Source organism: Triticum dicoccoides, chromosome 1B, assembly GCF_002162155.2.
Source record: "Triticum dicoccoides isolate Atlit2015 ecotype Zavitan chromosome 1B, WEW_v2.0, whole genome shotgun sequence".
NCBI lineage: Eukaryota > Viridiplantae > Streptophyta > Magnoliopsida > Poales > Poaceae > Triticum > Triticum dicoccoides.
In genome coordinates, this window is record NC_041381.1 from 14,159,402 (window position 1) to 14,171,174 (window position 11,773).

The following is an 11,773-nucleotide window of genomic DNA, read 5'->3' on the forward strand; positions in this document are numbered from 1 at the left end:
GTCCGATTCTCTGAAGGGGCTTCCCAAAAGTGGGGTCCTGAAAAGAAAAGAAGTTGAAGGATGTGCGGGCCTTGTGGGGGCTGAACTGCACTATGATCGACTTGCCTCTGCATATGCCCATGGTATTTTGTGTGTGTAGTTGTGTACGCGTGGCACAAATGCCTCCTCAGTGGGGCTATTGCGGAGGCCAGATAGCTAATCGAGCTCTTGGCGTGCCTGACCATCCTGTTGTGGGGTGCTCCAGACTCTCTTGACGGTGCTCGGGGTTGTTGTTGCCGAATAGGCTGTCTGTCGAAGAATGTTGCTTTGTACTTCAGCCGCCAGGGCTGCAGTATGCTCTTCCGTATGGAGGGAGCGGTCTGTGTTTCCGTTGACTGTTATAACCCCGCGAGGTCCGGGCATGTTGAGCTTGAGGTATGCATAGTGCGGTACCGCATTGAATCGAGCGAACGTAATTCGTCCCAGTAGTGCATGGTAGCCACTACGGAAAGGGATGATGTCGAAGATTAACTCCTCGCTTCGGAAATTATCCGGAGATCCGAAGACCACTTCTAGTGTTATTGAGCCCGTACAACGGGCCTCTACCCCTGGAATTACACCTTTAAAGGTGGTTTTGGTTGGCTTGATCCGTGAGGGATCTATGCTCATTTTGCGCATTGTGTCCTGATAGAGCAGGTTCAGGCTACTACCACCGTCCATGAGAACTCGCGTGAGATTGAATCCATCGATGATTGGGTCAAGGACCAATGCGGCTGAGCCGCCGTGACGGATGCTGGTGGGATGGTCCCTATGATCGAAGGTGATCGGGCAGGATGACCATGGGTTAAACTTTGGGGCGACGGGCTCCATCGCATAGATGTCCCTAAGTGCACGCTTTCGCTCCCGTTTGGGGATGTGAGTGGCGCAGATCATGTTTAACGTTTTCACCTGGGGGGGGGGGGATTTCTTCTGTCCCCCAGTGTTCGGATGCCGGGGCTCCTCGTCATCATCGTTGTGCAGCACCTTGTCCTTTTTCTCGGCATTTATCTTGTCAGCCTGTTTGAACACCCAGCAATCTCTGTTAGTGTGATTGGCTGGTTTATCGGGGGTGCCATGAATCTGGCACGAGCGGTCGAGTATGCGGTCCAGACTGGACGATCCCGGATTGTTTATTTTAAATGTCTTCTTTCGCTGACCGGATTTGGAGTTGTTGAATCCATCATTGACTGCTGTATCTTCGTCATTGTCGCCATTGTTCTGGCGCTTATGTCTATTGCGCCGTGGCTTGCCATTACTGTCGCGGATATCTGAAGTGCCAGATTTACCTGGCGCGGTGTTACTGCGAGCCAGCTAGCTGTCCTCGCCCGCGCAAAAGCGGGTCATTAGTGTCGTGAGGGACGCCATGGACTTTGTTTTTTCTTAGCCGAGGTGTCGGGCAAGCCACTCCTCGCGGATATTATGCTTAAAGGCCACCAGGGCCTCAGCGTCCGGACAGTCGACAATTTGGTTCTTTTTACTTAGGAACCGAGTCCAGAATTTCCTGGCTGACTCTCCGGGCTGTTGGGTAATGTGACTTAAGTCATCAGCATCCGGTGGTCGCACTTAGGTGCCCTAGAAGTTATCGAGCAATGCGTCCTCAAGATTTTCCCAACTGCCAGTGGAGTTTGCTGGCAGGCTATTCAGCCAATGTCTAGCTGGCATGTAGGTCATCACCGCGAGCCATGTGAATGTGGAGAAGGAAATTTTCGATCCACACCGCGGGGTCTGTTGTGCCATCGTATGACTCGATGTTGACAGGTTTGAACCCTTCTAGGAATTCATGTTCCATTACTTCATCAGTGAAGCAGACTGGGTGTGCGGCGCCTCTGTGTCGGGCTATGTCGCGGCGTAGTCTGACTAAGTCTGGTCGGTTATGTTCGGCTCGGCCGGACTTATTATTAGTGTATTCACTACTAGGGAAAAGCCTATACACAGAAAGTTACTAGTAGCGAGGGTTAAAAACCCTCGCTACTACTACTTACCAGTAGCGCAGGTTTTTAAACCTCGCTACTACTAAGTTGATAGCAGCAGCGCGGGTTTTTAACCCTCGCTACTACTAAGCGGTCTCTATCGTGCCCCCGGGACATGCCATAGTAGTAGCGCGGGTTTTTAAAACCTCGCTACTACTAAGTTTGGTAGCAGTAGCGTTGGTTTTTAGCCCTCGCTACTACTAAGTGGTGCCATAGTAGTAGCGTGGGGGTAAAAAACCGCGCTGCTGCTAAAGGTCCCATTTTCAAACTCTACCCCCCCCCCCCGGTGGATCGCCTTTTCAGTTTAAAAAAATAAAAGAAAATGATGAGAATGTCAAAAAAATAAAAGAAAATAATTTTCCCATGTGATATGTGGTGTAGTTGTTGGGAAAATTTGCAAATATGAATTTCGACTTTATTTGCAAAATCTCTCGAGAATTTGTAAAAATGGGCATAACTTTTGCATACTAACTCGGATGAAAAAGTTTTTTATATGAAAAATAATCTACTCGAAAAGTTACATCCAAATTTACAGGGCTTTTAAGATCTAGAGTGGAAAAATCGAAAAAAATTCAAACTGTGTGGTCAAACTGTGGTCAAACAATGGTCAAACTAATTATTCTAGAATATTAGTGTTACTAAATAATTATTTTAGTTTTTCTGAATTTTGGTCAAATCTGGTCAAACTATGGTCAAACTATGGTCAAACTGTGGTCAAATTGTGGTCAAACTAATTATTCAAGAAATATTAGTGTTACTAATTTTTTAGAAAAATAGTTTCAAGCTCAAATAGTGAAATGTGTGACTTCATGCTCAAGCTAACTTCCTGAGGTTAATAGGATTGACATCTTACTATTGTTAGGAAAACAACAAGTGCAGACTTGGAAACGAGGGAGAATAGAACCCGGAAGTTAAGCGTGCTCAGGCTGGAGTAGTGAGAGGATGGGTGACCGTCCGGGAAGTTAGATGATTTGGAATGATGAGGGGTGATTAGAGATTAAATTGAGCAACGATGAGGGGTGATTAGAGATTTGAGGTTAAAATAATTCAGAAATTTGAAAAATAGGGGGAAAATCGAAATATTTTTTCGAAAAAATTCAAAAAACCCGCGCTGGTAATAGTAGCGCGGGTTTTTACCCACGCTACTACTAAAGGACTTGGTAGTAGCGCGGGTGGCACCCGCGCTACTGCTATAAGTTAGCTGTAGCACCATATTAGTAGCGCCGGCCCCCGCGCTGCTAATAGGCCCAAAACCGGCGCTGCTGCTAGGCTTTTCCCTAGTAGTGATTCGGCATGACGATCGTCGTCATGTGTTGTGGTGCGACCCCGTGATCCGTAGATCGATTTCGGTTGTCCTGCGTTGTTTTCCAATATATCTCGCAGGTCCTGCGTATTGCCCTGGGCCGTAGTGAACCGACGTGGAGGTGCGGGCTGGTATTCGGTCTGATATGCCGTTTTATCCCGGCCACGAGGTGGCCGGTCAGCCTCATCTTGTGCTGGAAGTTCGGGCTCTTCGGCCTCTTCTTCTGGTGATTTGTGCTGTGGGTATCCCCTAATGGGGGGCTCGAGTCCGTATTCCTCGACCACCAGGACCTCGGTCCATCTGTCTACGAGCAGATCTTGATCAGCTTGGAGCTGCTGCTGCTTCTTTTTCAGGATTCTTGCAGTGGCTATAAGCCGGCGCTTGAAGCGCCTTTGCTCTATGGGATCCTCTAGTACGCCGAATTCGTCGTCACTGAGGCTCGCCTCATCTTCGGACGGAGGCGTATAGTTATCGTCCTCCAAGTATCCGTCCGTCGCCTGTTCATCTGGGCTGACCTGCTCGTGTTCTTGTTCGGCTTGCTCGAAGGTAGGATGATCAGGATTGTATTCCTCTTTGGCGCCATCTGGATTATTTTCTTCTCCAGTGCCGATGTTGCTGTGGCGGGGCTTGGGGCAGCGCCGATGACGCCCATGCTTTGATTTCCTCCCTGAGGGGTTATCTTTTGTAGCCTCAACGCCATTGTTCTCTTTGGGGGTGTCCACCATATATATATATATATATATATATATATATATATATATATATATATATATATATATATATATATATCATACGAGGAGGTGGCTATCCAGTGCCCTGTAGGCGGTGGTTCTTGTTCTTCTCCAACATCGTCGTCTATATTGTCGATGTCTTCGGAGTCGAAGTTAAGCACGTCGGTCAAATCATCCACAATGGCTATTAAGTGGGTGGTGGGTGGGTAACAAATTTCTTCGTCGCCTGCTTCCCGCTCGAGCCGAAATAGTTCGGCCAGGATTCTTCTGATAGAGAGAGACCTCAATGAATTTAGCACGTCTCCAAAGGGTGAGTGCTGAAAGATATCTGCGGCAGTGAACTCCAAGATTGGGGCCCAATCAGATTCGATGGGCATGGATGCACGCGGTCCGGAACCCACGACGGAAGACAAGTCTGGGGGTCCGGAGATACAGATCTCCTTAGGAGCGGAGTCTGTGTTCGGCTCCAACGCCTATGAGTGTGTGGCCTCCGGAGCGGGGTCCATCCACCCGTCCTCGGAAGGCACGATCTGCTCTGGAATGAAGTCCGGAGCTGTAGCAAGCGCGATGTTCCGAATACTGTCCGACGGCAGATCTAGGTCATGCACGTCTTGATCGTTCGATGTTCCTGATATGGGCCCGAATCCGTCGAAGATCAAGTCTCCGGGGATGTCGACAGTGTAGTTTAGGTTTCCAAACCTGACCTGATGGCCCGGGGCGTAGCTATCGACCTGCTCCAGATGGCCAAGCGAATTGGCCCGCAGTGCGAAGGCGCCGAACACAAAAATCTATCCGGGGAGAAAAGTCTCACCCTGGACGGAGTTGTTGAAGGTTGGACAAGCCATCGAGCCTTATAGCGACGACACAGAGGAACTCTCAATGAAAGCACCAATGTCGGTGTCAAAACCGGCGGATCTCAGGTAGGGGGTCCCGAACTTTGCGTCTAAGGCTAATGGTAATAGGAGACCGGGGACACGATGTTTACCCAGGTTCGGGCCCTCTCGATGGAGGTAATACCCTACTTCCTGCTTGATTGATCTTGATGATATGAGTATGACAAGAGTTGATCTAACATGAGATCAGAGAGGCTAGACCCTAGAAGCTAGCCTATGGTATGGTTGTTGTTGTTGTGTCCTACGGACTAAACCCTCCGGTTTATATAGACACCGGAGGGGGCTAGGGTTACACAGAGTCGGTTACAGAGAAGGAGATCTACATCCGAATCGCCAAGCTTGCCTTCCACGCCAAGGTGAGTCGCATCCGGACACGGGACAAAGTCTTCAATGTTGTATTTTCATAGGACAACAGTCCGGCCAAAGTACATAGTCCGGCTGTCCGGATACCCCCTTATCCAGGACTCCCTCACCGACCCGTCACATAGTGATGAGCCGACCCTTGCCATCAACTGGTTGAAGTTTTAGAAGCGTAAAGATAGTTACAAGTCCCAAGTTGCTGCAGGCAAGTCAACCCGGTACTTGGGGGCTACATATGTGGAATATTCAACTTATGACTGGTGACTCAGACGAACAACCAGTATTTCTCCAGAGTTGCAACATTTATATTGAAGAAAGTCCCAAGCTATCAATGTGTTCCCCTCATAAGACTTGGGGGCTACGGTCATATGGATATAAGGAAGGTATACCTTCAAATTCTCAGTTATGAGTGAACCAGGTCTCATATTTTTGGATGGAGAATTTTGCAAAGATTATTTCCTCTAAATCCATTCAGATAAGTCTGAAGCATTGAAAGTTGGCTCAACACGAGACATATTTTCCTTTTATGTCAAACCTAGGCATTTTGAAGACAACTCAAAGATATCATAAGGGTTATTTTTTCTGCAAGGAGCCAACGTCAACATATTGATATGACAAAAATTCAGACTTTTCAGTAGCTGGTCAATAAACTAAAACCGGTCTTTTTGAGTGAGTTGGTCCCTTTGCATGTTCTTATTTCAAGAGTTTAGCATGAATAAATTCAAACATAAACTGGGGGCTAATGTTGGGGACATTCCCCACGACTAAGACCCGGCTCATAAGGATAAGCTGCCCTGAGGCTTAAGTCATCTCTAGGTTTAAGTCTCCCTGATGTTAAGTCATTTCTGGGCTTAAGTAGCCCTGATGTTAAGTTATCTCTAGACTTAAGTCACCCTGATGTTAGGTCATTTCTGGGCTTGCCCTGACGTTAAATCATCTCTCGACTTAAGTCGCCCTGATGTTAAGTCCTCCCTGGACTTAAGCCGCCATGTTAAGTCCTCTCTGGAATTAAGCAGCCATCTTAACACGCCATCTTAACCCGCCATGATGAGTCCCGGAGATGAGTCTTGGAGATAAGTCCTGAAAATAAGCCCTAAGGTAAGCCTCCCGACAGATTGTAACCCGGCAGACGGATGTAACCCGACAGACAGTTGTAACCCGACAGACAGATCCTAACCCGATAAGTACTTAGCCATGAAAATGAGCCGCCTGGAGATAAAAAGCTCAGGCGTTAAGAAGCCCACGGTGAGAAGTCCGTGATAAGAAGCTCGCGATGGGAAGTCATAATAGGTTAAGTCTTAATCCGACTTGGACTCTACATGTAAGCCACTCCTTGAACTTATATATGGAGGGGCAGGTGACCCTAAGAGGGTCAAGTTTTTAGAGGGTCACAATAGACAGGTTAAGATAGTCAGGGCTTTGACAGACAAGTCTAAAACAAGATCAAAGTAGATGCTCTCGAGATAGAGGTAGTGAGACACGATCATCATCATCAATATCAATGAAGCAGGATGTAGGCTTTTACCTCCACCGCGAGGGCCCGAGCCTGCGTAAAATCTTGCGTCTCTCGTCCCACTCAACCCCGCTCAAGCTACCATTTAGATGAGTTGGCCTCACGAGTAAGTCCTCACACTAAGATATCTGCCGTGACAAAATCACGACAACGAGTGTTGTCATCCGTGGTGGTTGTTGTTGGGTGGTCGAGTTCGCTTCGACAGGAATCTAGTGGTTGCATTTTATTTTTCGTGTTCGTATTGGTGTTGGTTGTGTGCCTCCCAATCGTGCAAAAATCGAGCATGCGACCCCTTCGGTAAATAAAATTCGCCGTTCACCAAATGACTGCAATTTAAACACCAAGAGACAGGACGCATCTTGCTGTAAACGAGAACTTGGGAGCTGTGGCTCGCTGACTCCCATTCATTAGAAAACTGACATATCTTATCTACTACTACTATATACTCTAGCACTGAGATCGATCTGGAATCGTTTCGGCCGCAACATATTATATCTCTCGGCCCCAATCATTCTCGGTCCATCTGCCGTTTGGCTACGTGGCACTGCTGGCCGGCCCTGTTGGCATGAATACGTGGCCCATTACAGTATTGATTAGAGTACGGTCAGAACTAAAGAATCCACAAGATAGCACGCCGTGCAGGTTCCTGCATGCTGGGAATCTTTAGGACAAAAAAAAAAGTTTCTCATGTTTTTGTTCACAGCGGCGATTAATAAGGACAAGCTTGAGCCAGCGAAAATTGACATATGAGATCGGGCACTTTGTGCCCGTTATTTTGAAGTTCGAAAATTGCATTTATACGGCTTGAAAAAATTCCAAAATTTTATGTACATGCTATAGCAGTGTAGTATAACATGCCAAAATTTCGCTAATAAACATATGCTTGCATTGCATGTGAGAGCTAAAAAAGACAAAATACATGCAAATTTGGGGCCAGTTTTTTTCGATTTTGAGCTAATTTTTCACCTTTTTTGTGCAGTACGTGTATACAATAATGGGCACATGCATGTGTATTCATGTGTTTTTTTTTTTCAAAAATTTTAAGCACTTGTTTTGGTGGGTTCAAAATAAAGTACTCCGTTGCCCCATGTTCTGAAGATCCATTTTATTAAGTCAGGCCCTGATCGATGATAAGCCTAGTCAGATGCTTATTACTGTAAGAACCGATGCAGAGATGCCTGCAGTAAATTGTTAGGAAACAACATCCGTATCTTGTGAAATTATTTACAACAAGTACGATCTGACGTGGATACTCTAATTTAGATCACAGTATCCGTGCATATGGGTACTAGTGCTGCAAAAATCTCTGCTGGTTTTTGGCATTGTTATCTTGATCCAGATAACAAATCGACATGGCTTGTGCAATGGGATTCCATTGTTGCATCAGCTCTCATAATTAGGCTAATTTTGACAAATTACCAGTAGCATGCTGAATTCCAAGCATACCACTAAATTGTCTAAACCTACAAAGTTTCTCCACCGGTGCCTCCTTTTTCTAAACTTTGAGCGACTGCTGGCCTGACTTCACACGACGCATCTTTAATATGGTTCAAAAAGACTGATGTATTGTTTCAGCTGGTCTGCCTCATCTCAATTTCGGGAGAATATTATACGGAAACCAATATTAATAAAAAAATTGTGAAAATCATATTTTAAAGTTTTGAAAAAATCTGAAAAAAAATTCGGAATGTTAAGAGTGTGATGTTTTATTGCCACGCAATTTCATGTTGAAACTCTATCTCGTAATGTGTTTCAAGATGAATTTTTGCGTGGCAATAAAACATCACCCTCTTAACATCCCATATTTTTTTCAGATTTTTTGAAACTTTTAAAATATGGTTTCCACAAAGTTTTCATTAAATTGGTTTCCGTATGATATTCTTCCCTCAACTTCTGCTCCAACTATATATTACCGGGCATCCTCCACTCTTCTCCTTACCCTCTTACAACACATCAACCTGAAACCTGCACTGCACAGTCGAGAATTCTCGAAGAAAAAAAAGTTAGAGCTTCTAGTTTGAGTATCAATAAATGGTGGACCTGTCCATGATCGACATGGAATGGCTACAAGAGCCATTGAGATGGCTGTTTGTTGCCTCGGTCATCTTCGTGTTGCTGCAGCGGCGGCGTGGCAAGGCGCCGCCGCTGCCCCCAGGACCGTATTCACCGCCGATTGTCGGCAATATCTTCATGATGGACCAGCTGACTCACCGGGGCTTCGCAGCGCTGGCCAAGCAGTATGGCGGCCTTCTCCACCTCCGCCTTGGCAAGGTCCACACCTTCGCCGTGTCGACGCCGGAGTACGCCCAGCAGGTGCTGCAGGCCCAGGACGCCGCCTTCTCGCACCGGCCAGCAACCATCGCCACCACCTACCTCACCTACGACCGTGCGGACATGGTGTTCGCCCGCTACGGGCCATTCTGGCGCCAGATGCGCAAGCTGTGCGTGATGAAGCTCTTCAGCCGGCGCCGTCCTGGGACCTGGCTGGCCGTGCGCGACGAGTCTGCGGCCCTCGTCCGTGCCGTGGCCCGGCGGAGCGGTGAGCCCGTCAACCTTGGCGACCTCATCTTCAACCTCAGCATGAACGTCACCTTCCGCGCCGCGTTTGGCGCTGAAGCCGCCGGTGACGGTGATGGCCGGAAGCAGCACGAGTTCATCGCTATCATGCAGGAGTTCTCCAAGCTCTTCGGCGCGTTCAGCATCGGCGACTTCATCCCGTGGCTCGGCTGGGCGGACCCACAGGGCATCAACGTGCGCCTCCGCGCCGCGCGCACCGCCCTCGACGAGTTCATCGACAAGATCATCGACGAGCACATAAAGAGGGGCAGGAACCCTGACGACATGGACGCCGACATGGTAGACGGCATGCTCGCGTTCCTCCCTGAAGCCAAGCCGGACAAGGCCGCGGGCGACGACCTGCACCACACGCTCCGCCTCAACCGTGACAACATTAAGGCCATCATCATGGTACGTAAGCATCACCAAACATCCATTATGTGTTGTTAGCCTCTATATATCCGTCTACCATGTTTATTATCTATGATGTTTTCATTATTTTCGTTCTCTATTGTTTTCTGAATTCCTTTCCAACAATTGAATCTTGAATCAAAAAGTGGTTTGGTATGTCATGTGAATATGGATATTAAATTAAAGTGGTTTGACAATATTCTTGCTGAATTAGTAGAATATTTATGTCTCTATTGCATATACACCGACAATTAATTAGTAATCAAAATGAATTTGTGCCATCCAACATTTTTTCGGAAACAATTATAGAACCTTAACACTGTTCAGCCAACAACACCACCCATTGAACTTTCGTCATCCATGAGACTTCTATGTTTTTCTAAGTGACATACTCCCTCCGTCCGGAAATACGTGTCCTAAGAATGGTTGTATTTGGACTTGTTTTAGTTATAGATATATCCATTTTATTTATTTTTAGGACAAGTATTTCCGGACGGAGGGAGTATGATATACTGTAAGTACTATCAGACTGCTCTGTTTGTGTGTGTGTGTGTGATAATAAAGTAATGTGTTGACGCGGCCTGCCTGCAGGACGTGATGTTTGGCGGGACGGAGACGGTGGCATCGGCAATCGAATGGGCAATGGCCGAAATGATGCACAGCCCAAATGATCTCTTGCAACTGCAGCAGGAGCTCGCCGACACGGTGGGTATCGACCGAAATGTGGACGAGCCGGACCTCAACAAGCTCTCCTTTCTCAAATGTGTGATCAAGGAGACACTCCGGTTACACCCTCCCATCCCGCTGCTCCACCGCGAGAATGCCGAGGACTGCGTGGTTGGCGGCTACTCCGTGCCCCAGGGCTCGAGCGTCAATATCAATGTCTTCGCAATGGGCCGCGACACCAAGGTGTGGAAGGACGCCGATACATTCCGTCCGTCACGGTTCATGGAGGGGGAAGGGGAGGCAGCGGGGGTCGACTTCAAGGGCGGGTGCTTCCAGTTCCTGCCGTTTGGGTCTGGTCGTCGTTCGTGCCCCGGGATGGCTCTCGGCCTGTACTCGCTGGAGCTCGTTATTGCGCAGCTCGCCCATGGGTTCAATTGGGCGCTGCCCAACGGTGAGAAGCCGTCTGTGCTCGACATGAGTGACATTTTCGGCCTCACCGCACCACGTGCCACAAGGCTCTGGGTCGTGCCCACGCCCCGACTTACCTGCCCTTTGGTTGTTGATGTCTGACGCCGCGTGCCAGACATGATATCGTGAGCGCACAGCTGATGGTATCTACCAGCTGCGCAGGGCGTGATGGTGTTTGATCAGCGTGTTAGTTAATCTACTAGTTGTAGCTGTAGCTATTTTCCCCTTTTGTGTTAGATATTTCCTAGCTTCGTTTAGACACGATCGCACCCGTATAAATCGGCTGCCCTGGACGTGGAATTGTGGGCATCGTGGAGCCGGGTCACGATCGTTCCTTTCATCATGAATAAAAAGGAAATGAAGAATGACAGAAAAACAGGAAGTTGTTCGTAGCACAAATGTTTACACCAGCATGTTATTCTTGTCCTTTGTTTCTCATCCTTCCGCGAACTTGGTTGATAACGATGTTGTTTTCATTTTCGAGAGTTAGTTACACTTTTGATATATAAACCTGCAATTGATGTACATATTCATACGTAAACTTGAAAAAATGATACAAATCGGTGCTACAACTTGTGTTTCAGATACATTCAAGTACATTTCGCTGATGACTCTCAGTTAAATTCTGCACGTTAGTTTACCTACACTTCATATCTGCGCATGGGTCACGCAAAGAAAGAAAGAGAAATATATATATAGCAAAACCGAAAGAAAATAAGAGCGTACGCCGCGCATTGCCGCTCACGGTAAGGCGCCCCAGCCCATCCACCTTTGACCTAGGCAGCCGCCACCTCCAAAATCTAAGGTTTTCTGCCTCCCGCTGGCGCCGGCGCCGGTCCGTCCCGTCTCCGGTGGCCTTAGGGCCATGGAGACGTGGTGTATCT

The 11,773-nt window shown here is 47.6% G+C and overlaps 1 protein-coding gene across 1 annotated transcript; it reads left to right on the forward strand.

Annotated features, from left to right (window-relative positions):
• Nucleotides 1-8,750: 8,750 nt before the first annotated feature.
• On the forward strand, nt 8,751-11,331 carry LOC119316108 (cytochrome P450 84A1-like). Its single transcript, XM_037590473.1, has 2 exons — nt 8,751-9,755; nt 10,347-11,331. The coding sequence occupies exons 1-2, from the start codon at nt 8,820-8,822 to the stop codon at nt 10,989-10,991; spliced, it is 1,581 nt and encodes a 526-aa protein (XP_037446370.1). The 5' UTR covers nt 8,751-8,819; the 3' UTR covers nt 10,992-11,331.
• Nucleotides 11,332-11,773: the final 442 nt, after the last annotated feature.